This window comes from Chenopodium quinoa, unplaced genomic scaffold, assembly GCF_001683475.1.
Source record: "Chenopodium quinoa cultivar QQ74 unplaced genomic scaffold, ASM168347v1, whole genome shotgun sequence".
Classification (NCBI taxonomy): Eukaryota; Viridiplantae; Streptophyta; class Magnoliopsida; order Caryophyllales; family Amaranthaceae; genus Chenopodium; species Chenopodium quinoa.
Genome location: NW_018743331.1, coordinates 4,028,916 through 4,047,962, shown reverse-complemented (window position 1 = coordinate 4,047,962; position 19,047 = coordinate 4,028,916). Strand labels below are relative to the sequence as shown.

Here is a 19,047-nt window from a genome sequence, read left to right as displayed (position 1 = left end):
TTCACAGGATATATTACTAATCCTCAAATATAAGCAAAGATAACAATTGCTAATAAGAACCAAAATATAATTTTTACTATTTCGTACTGTTGGACCGTTGGCATTAGCTTCTTCAATCCCATATTTTACTCCTAACATATTTCTTAGCTTAGCATATGCTAAAATTGTTAGTAGGGCAGTAAGGCAGAGTCTTAAGCTCTTTAAAATCAAAACTCTTGAAATTGTAAAGGGGTATTTATTGATGGTATAATATGGCACAAGCGCGATGGAGCCTCAACTTCATGATAAACAAAAATCATTTAGGGATAATTACTTTTGCGTATTTTGCCCCATCTTTTCGAAAGTTACACATTGTAACCCTCAGGTATAATTAGTAACCATACAGTGACCTTACCGTTATCTCACCGTTAATAAGTTCCGTTATGTTGTTTTAATCATTGTTAGTGGAGCCCACTCTCCACTAATTAATATTTTTTTTATCGATTTACATGATGGAAAATGGTCTATTAAAGGTTTTGGGGGCCGTTGTGGCCTTTATGGATCCAAATTGACCTCAGATTTTGCAAAAAAAAAATGTAAATGCCTCGATTTGCGTGTTATTATTATTTTTTTTTTTGTTTTTTAACCGCAGAAATTATTCAAGTTATTTACAAAAATGTCACAAGATAAACACTTTTTTATTTATCACGAAGATGATCTTATATTTTCTCCCACCGAACCTAGTTTATGACTTAATGGCTGCTTGACTGTCCTCAAATATGCACACCTAACTTTACTTGTTAGGTGGCTACAAAAAAAAAAGAGATAATTTGACAAAAAATAAAATCTAGTAAAAAAGGAGATTAATAACTTAGTAGAAAATCTATCCCATGCATGACAAAGATAGATAAAAAATACATTCTACAAAGACACATTCTCCCAATTTGGCATGGCTATGAAGTAGGACGGGGCTCTTGAGCCTTGCAAACCTCCCTTAAACTGAGAAAGTGTGTTTTTCATTCATCTAATCATCATCTCTGAACTCCTTGAACTCCTTCTCAACAGCTTCTGCACTTTGGGTATCAAGTTGCGCGTTGAAAGGAGAAACGTTACACTTGTAAGAGTTGATGACTACAACGAATGTTACCACCTTAGTCGCTCAATTCAAATCTCATAGCCATGAGATTTTTACCTCTGTAACACAAGAAGGAAACTCGAGCCAGTCCTTTAATAGTATGGATACAAATTTGTTTGCAGGTTGTATTCTAGCATGTATATGATAATGAGAGGAATCGTGTTATGTGACATGTATTCATGTAATAAATGGATCTTTGTTTAGCGTATTGATTTCTATTTCAAATAATAAATGAAATAACAAATCAAATTTTCCTCTTAACATAGTGCATATTTTTATAATAGATCTTTATATTCAAAATAGGAAAATTGGCTAAAAATAATCTCAATTATCAACAGTGTCTGTGCAAAATAATACGAACTCAACTATTTGATATTAGCGGTACCACCTTTTATACTATATATGCAAAACAGTACGCCGGTCACCAAAAAAGTATTTCAAGGAATATTCCGTCTATATTATTATTATTATTATTATTATTATTATTATTATTTTATTATTAATTTTATGCTTTCTTTTCAAAAATACATATTATGTTAACAATTTCCTTTATAATCCAAATTAATAATTCCTCACCTCTTTGCTAGACCTTTTTTTTAATTGTCAATATGTGTTTAAAGTACCTGTAGTAATTTCTACTATAATACAATAATATATATGGAATTTAAATGCATTATTATGTTGACATAATTTGTTTCAAAAATCCAAAATTTCCCCACATTCACTAACCAAAATAATGGGGGAAATTTTTTGGATTTTTTATAAAAATTTTGAAACTAAACATATCAAAATAATAATGCATTTAAATACCCTATTTACTATTCTGTAGTAGTAAAAATTACTACATGTATTTTGAAAAAAAAAAACTTAAATAAAAATTGACAATTCAAAAAAAAAAAAAAAAAAAAAACTAACAAAGGGGTGGGGTGTTATTAATTTGGATTGGACTGTAAAAAAAATTGTTAACATAATATGTATTTTGAAAAGAAAATAGAAAATTAATAACAAAATAATTTAATAGTAAATATAGACGGAATATTCCTTGCGATACTTTTTTGGTAACCGACGTACTATTTTGCACATATAGTACAAAAGGTGATACCACTTATAGTAAATAGTAAGTTTGTATTATTTTACCGTTGATAGTTGGTATTATTTTAAGCCAATTTTCCTTCAAAATATGCTATGCTAGTGAAAATCAATAATTAAAATGTTAGATGTTGCTATAATTAAATTATTCAAGACAAGAGGAAAACAAACTTGGTGAATTACAAACGCAATGCTGGTGAAGTTGATGAATGATATTCTATAAAAAATATTGGTTTCTTCTTTTTATTCTTTATTCCAAACCAGTGCTCTTCGACCTAAGTGACCATTGAAAATGGTATTTTGACTAAATTTGAACTTTTGAGAGAATTGGTCTGTGTTTTGGATATTATGAGGATTGGAGAAATTGAAGAAAGTAATAAAATATGGAGGTAGTGGGGTATGAGGAAGAATAAAAAATTGTAAAAAACAAAAGTAGTTGAGAGAATTAGAGAAGAGAGAATATGAAATTAATAAAATATGATTTATGTTGGATCCACTGGGTGAGAGAAATGAATTAAATATTGCAAAAGCTTTTCAAATGAGAAAATGGAGCAAGTATTTAAAAACGGTTGGAAAAGAAAAGTGGAGCAAGTATTTTAAAACGAGGGAGTAATTCCTAACATGATTAAATATTCCCTATACGTGTACGTACCTCGAATATGATAGTAATATCGTCATTATTGCAATAAGTCACTTCGCTCGTACTCTCCTACAACCAGTAATTACCAATACACATTAATACATATTCTCTCACAATTTCTAGCAATATAAACTAACTTGAAAACACTTTAAAAGTCTTCTAAACATGCTCTAATTTAATTAGAAACCCTCAGTTAAATTTCCCATTAACCAATGCTTGAAATTTTTTCATAATATATTCAAAGTAGGTAGCTACTACATAAAATATTCGGCAATATAAGTTCATTATTAAAACTTGTTGTAATTTGCTTTAAAGCATTCAATTTCAATATGATTTAATAGCTAAATCAATGCCCAATCATGTACTCCGATTTCATAATTTAGGGTTTGCAAAATTGGGACTTTTTACCCTAAATTAAAATCTGAAAATAACTCAACATTACTCATATTAAATTCTTCAAAAAGTAGTACTAGTAATTATTGGCATGAACTTGGTACTTTGAGACCTTGTCCCACTTTTTACTTTTGGTGTTCAGAGAGCCACTAGGATGAGTTTTTTTTTTTTTTTTTTCTTAGGTGTTCCACCCAGTTCGAGATTAGTTCTGAGCCACTAGGGTGAGTGATAGATAATAGATTACTCACTTTTTTTCTTAGTGATAAACAATAATTATTAGTTTATCCAACCACCATCAACTATAAAGCTGACATTAATTAAAAAATTATTAATTTATTTACGAATATACTGTATCGTTGAAGAATTTTTTTTTTTTTTTTTTTACCTTGGAAGATGTGTTATACCAACATTGTGCCTTCTTTGGTTCTTCGCCTTCTTCCTTCCCTCTCACAATCTCATTTGATTCCTTAACAATTTGGTCTTCCTTGTATCATCTCTTCCTTGTTCCTGAATTTGGGCATCAACCCATTAATTCATTCTCATTCAATATCCATTTTCTCTCTCCTCCATGATCGACTCCCTCACATGGCGAAACGAAACCACACAACCCCATTAGGTTGCATAGCCTGCGATGAACTCAGTGAATTGGGCGCAGGCAAAGAATCATGGCTAGTCGAAAACCCCTTCATTCTATCTGCACTCGACACTCATTCTCTTGCTCTTTCAAACAAGTCTTTGATACTTATATTCGGGTGGTCCGATGACCCGTTTGATAATATGAAGGTTAAGATCCACCCTGAGCTTTCCCCAATTGGTGGGGAGTATATTACTGCCATTGAATGGCTTGTTTTTGATGATATTCGTGTTCTTGCTGTTGGGATTTCTTCTGGGTATTTGTTGATTTATTCTTTGGATGGTGGTTTGATCCATAAACAGGTGAATTTTTTATCTTCTTAACTTAATTTTCATATTTGATTTTGGAAATGGGATTTTAATTTGTTGGGGTGGGAGTTGGGGATGTTTTCGGGTGTGTAGGGAGCTAAGAGGGGTAGTGATGTAGACGAGATTCGATCACGGGTTATGGAGCTGTAATTGTGTCCTTGATTTAGGGATACAATGAATCAATGCTATTGATTATTTTTTTAATTTTATGTTTTTTGGATGAAAGATAGGAAATTCTATATTGATGTCCTGAAATGGTAGATTCTATGGCCAATGTAGCATTTTTGCCACATTAGGAGTTGGTTGATTTGAGTTAAGCCTTGATTGTTCTATGCATAATGGTTGGCTTGAATGAATGTAGGCCTTTGAAGTAAGAATTAATATGAAATCTGCAGTAGCAATGATGTAGTAAGCTCTGAGTTTAAAGTAAAAGTGGGAAAAATATTAAAAAGTTAAGAAATTATTGTTGGGTGTAGGCTGGTAGGATTAGTTGCTCCTTCTTTGGGTCTTTTCTAATTCATTAGGGTGTGGTTGTGGTGGATTGAACCTTCTTTCCTGGAATGAGGATTCAGTTTTCTTGCTGTTGGAGTATAAGTTTAATGGTCACTTGTAGGCGAGGGTTGCAAGTGGTTTGATTGAACTAGAATGGAGCTGGAAAAAGGTTAACAGTGGGCTGTTTGAATTGGTTCTCGGTCATGCAATAATCACTTACCTAGTCTGTTGAGCTTAGATTTTTATTTCTCTTAATGCCCTTCAACAAGTAGTTATTATACTCGTATTTATTGAATTCGTTCATGAGAACCCTTAATAAGCTATATTAGAGAACTATGGGAGTATGGGGGAGAATTGGCTCAACCATGAACTATTGCTTTGAAATTGTGCATACTTCTTTCAGATCATGCACAAGTTAGAAAATTTGTTTACAATGCTTTAACTGGTTGAAGCCCTTGAAGGGCGTTATGGGCATGCTTGGATCTTTGCTACAAACTCATTTCATTCTTAGTTGTTTTCAATAAGATTCAATTGCACTTTAGGTAGTATCTCATGGGCAACCTTTGTAATTGAAATGTTTATCCTGCTCTGTTTGTAGCTATAATTAGTAATCATGCAGGCTGTATAACAAAGCTTGCTCAAATGGAAAGCAAGATTTTATACCATTGCATTGGTTTAAATCTGAAATCATGAAATTATTCACAACTTATTTCCACGTTGCTCATATGTTGATCCATTCCATTTTTGTGCCTGCCTTAGTGTGAAGGTTTATGATGGATTTTAAGAACTTATTTTTGTTTAACTTAGACATAATCTGCTCAAACTTCTATGCAGATAATATATCCTACACGGATCTTGAAGCTTCGAGTTCGTGGGACAAAGAGAGATATTTCACAAGATATATCAAATGAGGAGGTTTGCATTGTTATGGATGGAGTGATTGCACGCTTTGATGGATCTGATTTACAGGTGATTGGTCTCTCTGTAATAATACCAAAGCTATAGTAGGTTTTTCTATTGTCCAAGTTCTATACTGGAGATTTCTGAAGAACTGTCCTTTTTTTGTTTGCCTTTTTTCCTCGACTTCTCTTCATGTTTCCATTGAAAGAGTTGTCTATTTCTGTCACTCCGTTGGTATACACTAATTTTCTTATCTAACTAGGAGCTTTTCTTTCCTTCTAGACAGGTGAAAACATCATAACATGAAATAGATTGCAACCAGCTACCTATGAAAGAAAAAAAGGAACTGGCTACTTGAAAACCAGAATCAGTGGTATCACTTTGGATGTCAAGACTGCAATACCCCCCCCCCCCCCAACACACACACACACACTCTCTCTCTCTCTCTCTCTCTCTCTAAACTAATAAGGGTTTATAAAGCTAATACTATTTTCTGACTAGTTTTGTTATAGAACTCTTAAAAAATTGAGTTGTCCTGGATAAGTGGATATTAGGGGGTCCTGTCATCACTTTTCCTCTCTCGCTTTTGCTTGTTTTGTTGCTGGGGCATGTCCTCACGTAGATAGAATGTTGAAAAGGAGATATAGAATCCATCTTATTTCTAATAAAGTGGTTGAATCTCCATTATATCTTATTTCGTACAATGATACAGTTCTGATTTCTCAAGTTTTTGACTTTTATGATTTCCAGTTGATCCTTTTATTTTTTCCATTTATTTTATTTTGGGTACAACTTCAGTTGACCTTATATGACTCTCAGACTTTCAGTTGATCTCACCCTCATTTTGTGGTGCAGGATATGCTGCGGCGATGGTTTCGAGATACACAAACAAACTTTTGGGATCAGAAGAGGAAGAAGAGGGACTTGGATGATTTTGAAAATTCTTTTGAGAGAGTTCCTTACCAGCTGTGGAGCGTTAACAAATATGGAGCTTGTGCTGATGCAGCAATTACAGGTGTTATGCCACCTCCATTAATGGAACTTGAGGTATTTACTCTAGTATTTTTCCATTTGATTAAGATGTTTGCTGAATGGATTCAGAACTGTTGTATATTTTTTAGCCTTCTGCAGCTTTACATTATTCTCCTGCCAAACTACTTCAACATATGGTTGCCATAAGTGTTGAAGTACACTCTAAATTTTCTTATATCCTGATCTTCCAAAGATAACCTTATTCTGTAGCTGTAAATAGTGGTCTTCTACCTCTTTGTGGTGGAAAATACATTTTTTTGCATGTTAAGTGGTCAAAAAGGACCTCTGTGGATATCTGTCTTCATCAGAATTACAATAGGTGCAACTTATTAGTATTTAGCGCTCCTGTAGTATAAGATGAAGAGCTAGTGTTTAAACCTTAGATAACAATGCATCACACACCTTACCAAACACAGTTCTGGTGCTGTTCCTAATCCTTTTATACCTCTGGACTCTTTGTTCCCCGGAAAGAAGTATGTTCTGGTACTTATACAGGTATGTGAATATAGATTTCTACTTAATTTGTATTAATCAGGCTGTAAATTAGAGGTGAAGACAGTAACACATCCTACAATTCCAATTTGCACATTGAAGAGTGGTTTTTTTTTTTTTTTTTTTTTTTAATTATTTTTTATTTTTGTCGGGAGGGGAGGGGTTTATGTAGGAAGTAGGGACTCATGAGTGACTTGAGAATATTGGGCGACTCTGGTGGCCACCAAAATTCTCTACTCTGTCAATTTAACATTGTTATACCTCTCCATTATTTTGTGGGTTGTTTTGGGGGGGGGGGGGTGAGGAGTAAAAAATACCATCTGCTCCTTTCTCTCTAGGTTAAGTTGATTTTTGTGTTAATGTGTTTGGAGATTCAATTCTAGGGGTGTGGTGATTTTGTAAATGACGCTAAAAACCTTATGTAGAAATGTATATATTACGAAGGGAGGTGATGAGTATTAGTTTTAAAAGTGTTGGAAGTTTCGACTTGATGGAAGCAATCTGGCTGGGGTGAGTGGAAGGTACAACTGACGCTGTGGTCGCACTGTAATTGTGAAAATTGTCTGGAGGTATTTGGATCAGTTGTGACTTGTGAGGTGTGTTCATAGCTGTCTCTGACTCCATGCTGTGTGTTTGCAGTGGCTTTATCTTAAAGTTCCATTACAAGGGCTGTTAATTGTTTTGAAAATTGTTCTCTCACTTCAAGTTCCCTTTACAAATAAGAGAGACAAATTTTCATTGTTGCTCATTGTATATCCATGTCCTATGGAAGCTATCTGAAGTTATTCTGGTACTTGAATTCAGCTACTTTTATGTTTGAGCAGTCAAGCCATCGCTATTATCGTGCAGTCACAATCGGCAATGATGCTGTCATTTCAGCATACAGGTATACTTATGTGTTTGTTTATTCAGCTGCTTGTTTATTCAGCTTTGATTATCAAACTACTGCTGTCTCATAATTATCTATAGAATCATGCTTGAATGAGGCTTTCAATTTAATACAGGCTTTCGGAAGACAAGAATAGGTCTCTTGTTGGCGCTATCTTATCAAAAGTTGTTCCTGCAACATTTTCAACAATAGCTTCATTCTCTAAATTGATATGGAGAAGTGACAGAGCAACACCAAAAAAAGCTGAACCAAAGCCCCAGTCTTTTGCCCGAGGTAAGACATCCTGTTTCTTTTTATGCAAAATTTAGAAAATCATGCAAATGGTAGAAGAATGCTTAATTAGAAGTGAGGCTTGAATTGAGTACTCTTAGTGATTATGCTGGCACCTTTCACCTTGGCCATTGGTCACAGTAATGAAATGAATAATTTTAGGACTGTTGAAAGACATTATCAGATGCTTTATTGCTAATACTGTCAAAGGGCATAACGTTTTGTCTTTCTCTGAATATTCCTTTTCCAGTGGAGTTCATATCTATATGAATCATCCTCACAGGTAATTACCCTGAGGTGAAATGATCCACTCAATTATTGCTTCTCTCAGCATAAAAAATCTCACCAAATTATGGTTTTATCTCTGCTATTAAAAGGCCTTTTAGAAGTATAATAACTTTTTGGGAAACTCTGATAGATTGAGTAAAAGTTAAGTGATACTATGGAGTAAGACTATGAACCAAGAGGAGCCAATTTTGTGTTAAGGACTTGGGAGTGTGGGGATAATTGTAATTCTGAAAGTAATAATAGACAAGGTCGAGGCTTGATGGCTGACTATAATGGTAACCAGTATTCCAGTGATATATTTGTTCATGTTATGAATCTTTTTATATTTAATAGGTGCATATTCCATTTTCAAATGACCAGACAAAGTTGTCATCTTACTATGATTGAGTTATGGGGAAATTATTAGAGTGGCCCAACAATTATGAATGGATTTTAGTTAAGTTGTGCCACAAAGAATATGCTGAGGGGTTGAGCTATGCGGCATTACTTTCAGACAGGGTGGGTAACTTTAAAAGGCTACTAGAAATTTATCCGATGACCAAATGAAATGGGCTTTAAAGAAGGGAACAAGAAGGAAGGTGAACTAGAACTTAATTCGATAACCAGGAGATAAAAAAAGTATGTCGACTGATTGTTTCGAGTCTTTTGACGTATTGTAAATTTGTAATTTAGGATGACCAGAATTACTTTTTTTATAGATTGAGTGATGAGGAAAGTATGACACCGGTCCAACTATTATGAAGGAGCTTTAAGTAACCTTTTATTTATTTAATTATGAAAGATTGAGAATATATGGCCTTATATTCAGATGTTGTAAGCACATTAAAAGGCCATTGGAACTTTATTGATAACCAGAAGAGAAAAAGGGTTTTAAATAAAAGGAAAAGAAACAAAGGTGAAATAGATAAGTAGATGAAATAATATACTCCTCTGTTGTTTCAATATTGCATCACTTGCCTTTAAAAGAAGTTTCACAAATATTGCACCATATCCATTTTAGGAAAATATATATCTTTGTTCACACTGCAAATACCCAATATACCCTTACTTTTTAATACTTGTTTCTTTAGTTATGCTTACTATCACATAGGCACTTTTGTATTTTTACCTTTCTCTCTTCCTTTTTCACACTACCAAAAAAATTGTGCGAAGCCCCTATGGTGCAATATTAAAAGATTTGAGGAAGTACTAGTATTTATAAGAAGGAAGCTAAAGCTCCCATAACTCTCTAATTATTGTTGATTTAGTTGAAAATAGTTAAATTACGGAGAAAAACTACAAAAGTGAACTAAAACACTACATAGAGAGTAGATTATAAGTCCATTTATCAAACTCCCTTAAGCTAGCTAATTACTTGTCCCCTAGCAATTGTATTATAAGGAACAGGGGGAAGCTTATAAGATCATGCTTGCAAATATTCAAACATTTTCCCACAACAAGAAAGTAGAGCGTAAACCGGATGTCAAAGAAGGAACATAGAACAGATTACCCTCAAAAACCCATTAGAGTAATGCTAAATCCGGTTGGCGCAAACATTAATACCACGTCCTTCCCCAAATTCAAATTGGCCCTATTATGTGGCATCTCAAGCATCCAAATAGGAGCTAGAAAAGTTAAAGAGACGAAATTAAGGGAAGAAGAGCACAATCGCATCATCGTAAACCATCCCTTCCATATATGCTTGAAAAGTGACTCTCTCCACCAACAAAGACTCGATTACCATTTTCAAATCTTGAGGGCAGCTTTTAGGGCTGTGATGAGGTTTAAGGTAAAGTAAGATTAAATTTGGGAAATGGTGGTCAAAACCTACTCTAGTGGAGTGAATAATATAATGTTTCATTCTTCATTTCTTCATTCCATTCTTCAACACGCATTCCTCTTTTCTTTTCTTTCATTTTTTTTCTTTTATCTTTTTACTTTTCTTCATTTTTTTTTTTTTTTTTTTTGTGAGATATTTGCAAATACTACTTCCATTTAGTGGGAAACATGTTCCACTAGCCAATAATGGTCAAAATAGATACATATAAAGGCTTTGGTTTGTAATGTGGCTATAAAGGCAGGAATAGGTTGCATATGGGGGTAGCAAAGAGGGCATATGTCTAACAAAACAACGAAATAAAACTAACAATTATACACATTAAAGAAAGCTAAATCCTATGAAGATAAAATGATAATTTACCTCAATTATCTTTTAAAAACATTTTGAGTCACGATTACAAGAGTCACAATGCAAGTTCTTGATCTAAATGGCCTCGATGAGGAATAATAAACCACACATGAAAAGAACAAATGCCAAATGATGGAGGTCTTAACCGTTAAATGGCTCAAAATTTCTCACCAAGGTTCAATTTTCACTTATTCGGGTTTAAAATCACTTGGGAAAGCGATACCATCTTACTTCAATTCCCCTAAACCGATATTTTGCATTTTCTAAAAATATTTTCTTTACTAGCCGAAATTAGCCAGGTTCAAAGCTCAACCAAAGACATCCAATTTATGCTCAAACTCTCTCAAATTAAGGAATAAAATTGAATCTAACCATGCATTCACCAATTTCATCATAGGGAAACTACAAAAATAAGGAACAATATTTGCAAAAACTACACTAAAAGGGAGAAATCTTTTTTAGACTTGAGATTTTGTCATTTTTTTCTATTCTTTTCTCTTCTTTTTTTTTTTTTTTTTTTTTTTTTTTTTTTTTTTTTTTCCCCCTCAAAGAGAGGAGAAAAAAAAAATAAATTTAACACAAAAATTTGGATTTAAAGTAAGCATATTTGGAATTTTGGGTTTGGGATTTAAAGGGAGAAAAATTCATCCATACATCTCATCAACATCATCATAATTATCATCAAGTCAAACAATCAACCAAATCAAGCCTAATAAAATCAATTCAATCCATACCAAGGCAACTCAATCAACCACAGCACACTCAATTAATCTACCAAACTCCACTTAAAAAATTAAGCAGAAAAAGGTTACTCTAATGCACATGTATAAGCGAAGAAAGTGAGGCTATCCACATCATAATGCAATAATTCTAGCCTGAATGTACCATATAATCTTGAGAAAGATCAAACACCAACTTAAAGAAAGCACACTTTAGCTAGGACAATATATAAAACTAACCACAATAACCAAAAGCCTCATCAAAGCCTTCACATCCAACATTCCACATAAAACCTTAACAACTCATGAACAATTATGCAAAAAGAGGGTAACAATGAAGCACAAAAACCAACAACCGACCCTTGACAAGACTCACACCCACACATCCCCCTAAGCTAGCCACTTATTTACAAAGTTCGTGATGCACATTCTAGTGGTAAAATAATACTCCCACAGTTCCACAGCTCCTATATGAACGCATTACTCTGCCTTTTCCACTAATCATATACCAACTTTGACTTGTTTTTTTCTTTTTATTTTACTAATATGTACAAAACAAAATGAGGGCAAGTTGCTATTGATTTATCTTGAGCTGAATCATTGCCTTGGTGGTGTGACAGCTGCTTCTCTGACTTGTTTGAAAGATCCACCAAGAAAAGGAGAGAAGCTGACCTTGTCACCTAGTGGTACATTGGCTACTATCACAGACTCACTTGGTCGTATATTGCTCTTAGACACACAAGCTCTTGTCGTTGTCCGGTTGTGGAAGGTGAGTTCTGTGCTCCATGGCACACTTCAATTGAATTGGTCCTTTAATAGAACCAAATGTAAATTCATGTTATTTATCTTCAATACCAGGGATATCGTGATGCCAACTGTCTTTTCATGGAGATGCTGGTCAACAAAGATTCTGCATCAACTTCTTATCACGAGTACAAGAAGAGCGATTATTGCTTGTGTCTTGCTATTTATGCTCCGAAAAAAGGAATCATCGAGGTACTGGCAAAATCAGTAATTACGTTTGTTATCTTGTAGAGGAGACCATTTAATAAGTTAAAATTTCTCCTAGGAGCACCCCCACCTCTCGAAATTGGGCAGATTGTATCTGGTCCTTGATCATTTTGATCCATCAATACAAATTGTGTCCCTTTTTCCCTCATTTTATCTAATTCTGTTCTGTTTCACTTGTGTGTTTTGAGTTGGCAAAAATTTGGCTCAACTAATAATTTTAGGCCTTGTACCTGCCCTGTGGTCTGGTTCATACTTCATAGATAAGACAATTGGGCTTTTGTTTATTTTCTACACTTGGAAGCATACTTTTTGGAGTCTTGTTTGCTATTTTATCTGCAACACTAATGAGATCCCACTAGTCCGATACTTGACTTTGCTATGACATTTGTAGGAAGCCATTGTCGTGGTTCAAGGGAGGGAAGTTTTGGCAAGATGTGTTTTGGTGTGGGAGCTTGCTTTAGATCTGTTAATTGAATTCTATATTCAGAAATCAGAATAGGAAATGTTAGAACTCATAAACTAATGGATATCTGTGATATGTTCTCAATGACGTCTGAACATAACTTATTCACTGATACAGGTGTGGCAGATGAGAACAGGCCCACGCCTCCTAACAATTCAATGCGCCAAAGGAAGTAAGATTCTGCAGCCTACGTACAGATTCAGCTCGTCGATGACATCCTCTTCATCATACATGCCTTTAGAGGTCTTTTTGTTAAATGGAGACTCCGGTCAATTGTCGGTTTTAAACAGATCACTTCACTAATTTGATTTAATTTACATTCTTTTGTACGTAGTATTTTATAAGCTGTAAAAATTCACATGTATTTATAATAGTAACAAACTAACAATGTATACTTGTGCTTGACGCAAGTCAGATCCATCGAAGTATGTTGAGCACTTTCCTGGCATGAATTCTCCGGGGATGATGACAAAGTTGTAAATTATTCATTTTTTAGCAACTCAAATTAGACATAGTTGTTCTTTTGCTTAATTGTTGCACTTAAAAAGGATGAATAATTTGATTGTTCTGATAATATCCTGAATAAGAGAGACGGAGTTCATCAATACTGCATCACTGCAGGCATCAGTTTGGGCTATGTCCTGGATTACAGACATTAAGTGCATAGTAATAAAAATATACATTTTGATTAATTCAAAAACGTAAAAAACAAGTATATTTATCATTATATATTAAGTAATAAAACATTGTCAAATTTAGTATTTCCTCCATTTTATATTATGTAATCCTACTTAGATAATTATTGTGATACAAAATAGAAGATGATAGTATGATACATTGTATAAAAACGGAGCAAGCTTATAAATGAAAAAATATTTTACTTGTATTAATCCACAATTTTACTCTACCAGGCACTACATTTAAGCCTGCCATTTTTCTCTCTTATCAACTTGTTTCAACCAAAAATTCGAATTCAAAAATCTACCCATTAATGCAAATAGATGAGGACAGAGGGATTATAGTAATAACTACGGAGTAGTAATGATACATATATTGAGAAATAGAGTAAGATATCATAGTATCATACACCTTATTAGGTTACTATTGTGTTTGGAATCTTTATACCTACGTGGGATACCACAACAAATGCTCATTGATTTCAAACAAAGGCAAAAAGCAACACGGGTAAATTAGGTGTGATGTGAAAAACTAAGGCAAAATAGTTGGAATACAATATTAGGAAATGATGGAACAATAGCAGATTAGTAGTAAGAGTAAAGGAATTGTGAGAGGACCATAAAATGCTACTTGGAGATTTGGAGAATGATAAATTTACCAAACTATGCTTGTAAAGTGAGTACCTAAAACAAATCAATTTTTGCTAATTGGTGGTCATATACTTCATATAGAAAGAATTCAATTTCAAGTTTTCGATATCACTCCAAGACTTTTTAAGTCCATAGAATATGTGAACTATGAATCTATAATACTTCTAATTTTCTAAATTATCACACAATCATATCTCTTATAATAAGTATTTACAATATTTTTTTATGACCATACCTAAAATATTTTTCAATCTATCATACTCATTCATTTATGTTAACTTTTCAACCAATATTCAATTTCTATCAACATCATGATCTTTTTATATAAATTAATATGATTTGGATAAAATTCAATTTATTATCTTTTCTAATTATAAACTTCTATCATAATAAAAACAAACATTCAATATAATTCTCCAAGTTGACCTCAAACAAAAAAACATAAAAATAAAAAAATGCATCCAATCATTATTTTCTCTATCCTCACTTCACTCTCTCTCCTCCACTCCTCCTCGGCCATCCCACCCCACCGTCTTCCGCCCTTCGCCACCACCACCACCACCCTCTCCACCATCGCACCACTACTCCCTCACCCCACCATCTTCTTCGAAGTCACCAAACCCACACCACCACCACCACTCTCCCGCACGACCACCCCGTGTTCCCACCTCCTCCTCTCGCACGACTTCGCCAACACCTACTCTCGCCCCCCTATCACCGCACCCTACTCTCCCCCTTCTCACTGCCCTTTCACCCGCTTCTCCGCCGTCGTCCTCGAGTTCTCCGCCGCTTGCCGTGGCCGCCAATTTGACCGCATCTTTGGTGTTTGGCTTTCTGGGGTTGAGCTCCTTCGCAGCTGCACTGCCGAGCCTACGCGCGACGGTATTTTCTGGAAGGTTCGTAAGGATATTTCTAAGTATTCTTCTTTGCTTTCGCAATCTAATCAGACTCTTGCGGTTTATATTGGGAATCTGGTTGATCAAACTTATACTGGTGTTTATCATGTTAATGTCACTTTTCATTATTACCCTGTTGTGAATGATCATGGGAATTCGGGTGATTTGTATGGAAATTGGGCGGATTTGATAGTACCCATTTCGAGGAATTTGCCATTGAATGATGGGTTGTGGTTTGAAATTGAGAATTCCACTGATTTTGAGTCGAAAAAGGTGTCCATTCCGAGGAATGTTTATAGGGCTGTGTTAGAAGTTTATGTTTCGTTTCATGAGAATGATGAATTTTGGTATACAAATTTGCCGAATGATTATTTGTTGGCGAATAATTTGAGTAGTAATACGGCCGGAAATGGGGCTTTTAGGGAGGTTTTGGTGAGTTTGGATGGTGAATTGATTGGTGCTGTTTGGCCGTTTACTGTGATCTTCACTGGTGGAATTAATCCCCTCCTTTGGAGGCCGATTAGCGCGATTGGATCATTTGATCTTCCTACATATGACATTGAAATCACTCCGTTCTTGGGCAAGTTGTTGGATGGAAAACTGCATAATCTTGGGTTTAGTGTTACGAATGCGTTAAATGTGTGGTATGTTGATGCTAATTTGCATCTTTGGTTGGACAATAAAGTGAAGGTTGTGAAGGGGGAGTTATTGGAGAACAATGCTGAGCCTCTAACTTTGTCGACGAAATCACACTTCAAAGGTCTTAATGGCAAGTTTAAAGCTGGTGCAAGCAGAGCTATATTGTCGAAAGGTTGGGTAGAATCCTCTAAGGGGAATATCACAACTGTTTCGATTCAAAAATTCGATTTCCTAAACACTAATGTGCTTAAAAATGATGGAAGTTTTCAGACAGTGAATCAGACTATTGACTTTAACACCACTGTTTCTGCAAACATTGGGTCTGCCTCTCTGCTGTATAACATCGAATCACACAAGAAGTTTCCGTTGTTTGTGTATACCAACCAGATTGATCAAGGTGACAACACGTATAGTTTGCTGAGCAATGTGACCTTAGGATTTGACGAGGATAAGATATTGGCTGCTGAAGGTGTGCTTTCCTCGAGCACTCTGCGAAACTGGCAAAAGGGGGATGGAACTATGTTGGTGAAGAACAATTTGGTGTCCGGTGGATTGGGGCGTACACATCAGGTTTATAAATATACTGATAACACTGGTAAATTTTGTTACTTTAGGAATGTGAGCAGCTACAACTACACTATTGTCTTCGACGAAGTGAAAGATAAATGTAAGGTTGAAACCCGAGGTTATATTCCTCGTTTCTCTAATCATCGTATTACACTACTGTAAGAGTAGTTTCAACATTCGATTTATTTGTTTGTTTGTTCTTTGCTTGGTATCTATAAATAAGGATGCCAATGTTATAATAAATACAGCTTCCGAGGAAAGGAAGTGAAGATTGTAAGAGATAAATGTGTTTGTAAATTGGTTAATCTTTGTAAATTTTTAGGTTAACTTTCGATCCATTACAATTTCCTCTGACACAAGTTTAGTTGAACATTTGGCTGCACATTTGCACAATTGAATAAACGCACACCTTTAGACATGCAGTTTTAAGAAATGATTAGTGAAGGTAAATTAACACTACAATGCTGTGTTGCAAGCAAGTAAAAACGAAAGAAGGTACCTCACAATATCACATTATGAATTTTCACTTAATTATTTAAATACCTAGTTGAAATGGAGAGTATATGTTCAGTACAAACTATAATGCAGATAAACCAGCAGCAATAGGAATGTGCAAGCAGAGGAAAAGAATTAAGTGTTCAGTTTTTTGGTGTTGATTCAGGTTGTGATGAATCTCTTTGTACGGAATTAATTTTCACATTGTTGTAACATCTCATAATTAAGATTCGTCATACTTTAAAATTTAATTTTAACATTGTTGTAACATCTCATAATTAAGAGTCGTCGTATTTAAATGTTTAATGAGTAATTTTCTTTAAAACAAAAGATTTGCGGTGAGCGTAGATCGAACACGCGACCTTCAGATCTTCAGTCTGACGCTCTCCCAACTGAGCTATCCCCGCATATTTGACTTTTTACTGCCTTTTATTTATTTAATAATATTTCAAGGGAAAAATTTTTGTGACAGTGCAAAAATTTCCAAAAAGATAAATCTCGAGATTAGAATATTTAACCTAATATAATCCTACAAAGATTCGGTAATTTCCATAAATGTACTCCTACTTGGCAATGATCATGTGCTTAAGCTTTTGGAAATTGATCGTGTGCTTAATTGGACACATTTGATTAGAATCAATTTGATAAACTACCCCAACCTCGTTATGATTCAAAAATAATATCATTTTTTTTTTTTTTTTTTTTTTTTTTTAAATTTTGTTTTGTGAAGGAATGAGGGCAGGATAAATCTTACTACAAATCAAATTTTGCCAAAGTTGTGAAAATTGGAGGGTAGGAGATTAAAAACTACTGCACCGATCATTATGAATTAGCTAAGTTGCTTCTAGTCCAGCAACAATATGCTATAGTGTACCTAGGCCTGTACAAAAATATCTGAGAATCCGAAAATTCGATAATCCGATCCGTAACCGATTCGAATTTTTAGATACCCGATCCGAGTTTTCATTTCGGATCGGATATCCGATCCGAATCCGCATTTTGGATCGATCCGATCCGAAAAACCGAATATTAAATGCGGATTTGGATATTGATTTTCAAAATTTCGGATATCCGATATCCGAAAACTGTTGGATATCCGAACCGATATCCGAAATATAAAGGAGTATATGAAGTATAATAGAAGTATATTTTCTTTAACAAAAGTTCTTAATGTTCCTAAAAAAACATTTCAATCCTTCAGCTCACTCAAAACTCTCCCTAAAAACCCTGAAGTGAGTAAAGTCCTTTTTCTCTCTTTAAGGTGGCCACCACCCCTCATAGTCTCACACCTTACACCTACCCTCACAGCCCCCGCTCCGGCACTCACACTCTTACACCTCACACCGCCCCAGATCTTCTTCTTCGTTGGCCTAATTTTAATTTTTTTGTTATTTTTGATCTTCTTCATTACCTCGCCAATTCGCTGGTTTGCTTTCGGTTGCTCGCCAATTTGTTCTTGCTGGTTTGCTCACCAATTAGGACATCAGAATAATGATTAGAATACTTTTGAGGTTTTGCCTCTTGTTTGTTGACTTTGGTTCTGAATTTGGTTAAGGGCTAAAAGGATTCATCTTCCACATATTCTTATTTGTTGGGTAGTGAATTTTGATTTCCGATTTTAGATTTGCCTTCTAACTTAAATAGACAAGAGGGGTTAAAGTTGGGTAGCGAATTTTAGAAAATAATCAAATAATTTTGATTTTAATTGGGAAAAATTAGAAAATAACACTATAAATTTTGCAAAAAATAGATTATAACACCACGTTTTTCCAAAGTTTTATTATAGCCACATAAGAAAATAAAATTTTGATATCACCACCAGATAACGGTTTCTGTGACGGAAAATGGGTGTGGGGCCCACAGTTTACTTTACCATCCACTTTTTTAACTTCTTGAATTCGATTCTCCCTCTCTCATTCATTACCCAACTACTCACACATTGAATTCTCTCTGATAAGACTCAACCACCAATTGAGATGGAGAATCAAACCCTAGGCTAAGTTGTGTAGTTGGGAAATTGAATTGCAAGGAGAGGTGTCAGTGTTTGAGCGAAACAACTCAGCGTAACTTCGTCAGCCATCTTCATCAAAGAAAAAACTTGTATTTTTCTAGGTTACTGACAGCGACAGGAAGAAAATTCCAAAAGAGGTACCAATTGAACTTTTTTATAGTAGTTTTTTTATGTCAATTTTGAAATTTTGGTGTTGATATTATGGTTAAT

The 19,047-nt window shown here is 34.5% G+C and overlaps 2 protein-coding genes and 1 non-coding gene across 3 annotated transcripts; 2 read left to right on the top strand and 1 right to left on the bottom strand.

Moving 5' to 3' along the window:
* The first annotated feature begins 3,415 nt into the window (after window positions 1-3,415).
* LOC110737791 (rab3 GTPase-activating protein non-catalytic subunit-like) lies at window positions 3,416-13,432 on the top strand. Its single transcript, XM_021918139.1, has 8 exons — window positions 3,416-4,172; window positions 5,505-5,639; window positions 6,426-6,617; window positions 7,919-7,980; window positions 8,099-8,256; window positions 12,048-12,196; window positions 12,286-12,423; window positions 13,019-13,432. Exons 1-8 carry the CDS (start codon window positions 3,822-3,824, stop codon window positions 13,202-13,204), a joined length of 1,371 nt encoding a protein of 456 aa, XP_021773831.1. The 5' UTR covers window positions 3,416-3,821; the 3' UTR covers window positions 13,205-13,432.
* A 982-nt stretch (window positions 13,433-14,414) lies between these two features.
* LOC110737790 (peptide-N4-(N-acetyl-beta-glucosaminyl)asparagine amidase A-like) lies at window positions 14,415-16,669 on the top strand. Its single transcript, XM_021918138.1, has one exon. The coding sequence runs from the start codon at window positions 14,685-14,687 to the stop codon at window positions 16,491-16,493; it is 1,809 nt and encodes a 602-aa protein (XP_021773830.1). The 5' UTR covers window positions 14,415-14,684; the 3' UTR covers window positions 16,494-16,669.
* A 491-nt stretch (window positions 16,670-17,160) lies between these two features.
* TRNAF-GAA lies at window positions 17,161-17,233 on the bottom strand. The gene has a single exon. It is a non-coding gene; the product is annotated as a tRNA-Phe (tRNA).
* Window positions 17,234-19,047: the final 1,814 nt, after the last annotated feature.

Bases quoted from the DNA above. Each gene is read 5' to 3' on its own strand.
- LOC110737791 (XM_021918139.1), top strand. From the start codon at position 3,822: ATGGCGAAACGAAACCACACAACCCCATTAGGTTGCATAGCCTGCGAT. The intron at 12,197-12,285 runs GTGAGTTCTGTG...CTTCAATACCAG, and splicing joins TCGTTGTCCGGTTGTGGAAG to GGATATCGTGATGCCAACTG. The intron at 12,424-13,018 runs GTACTGGCAAAA...TCACTGATACAG, and splicing joins CGAAAAAAGGAATCATCGAG to GTGTGGCAGATGAGAACAGG.
- LOC110737790 (XM_021918138.1), top strand. From the start codon at position 14,685: ATGCATCCAATCATTATTTTCTCTATCCTCACTTCACTCTCTCTCCTC.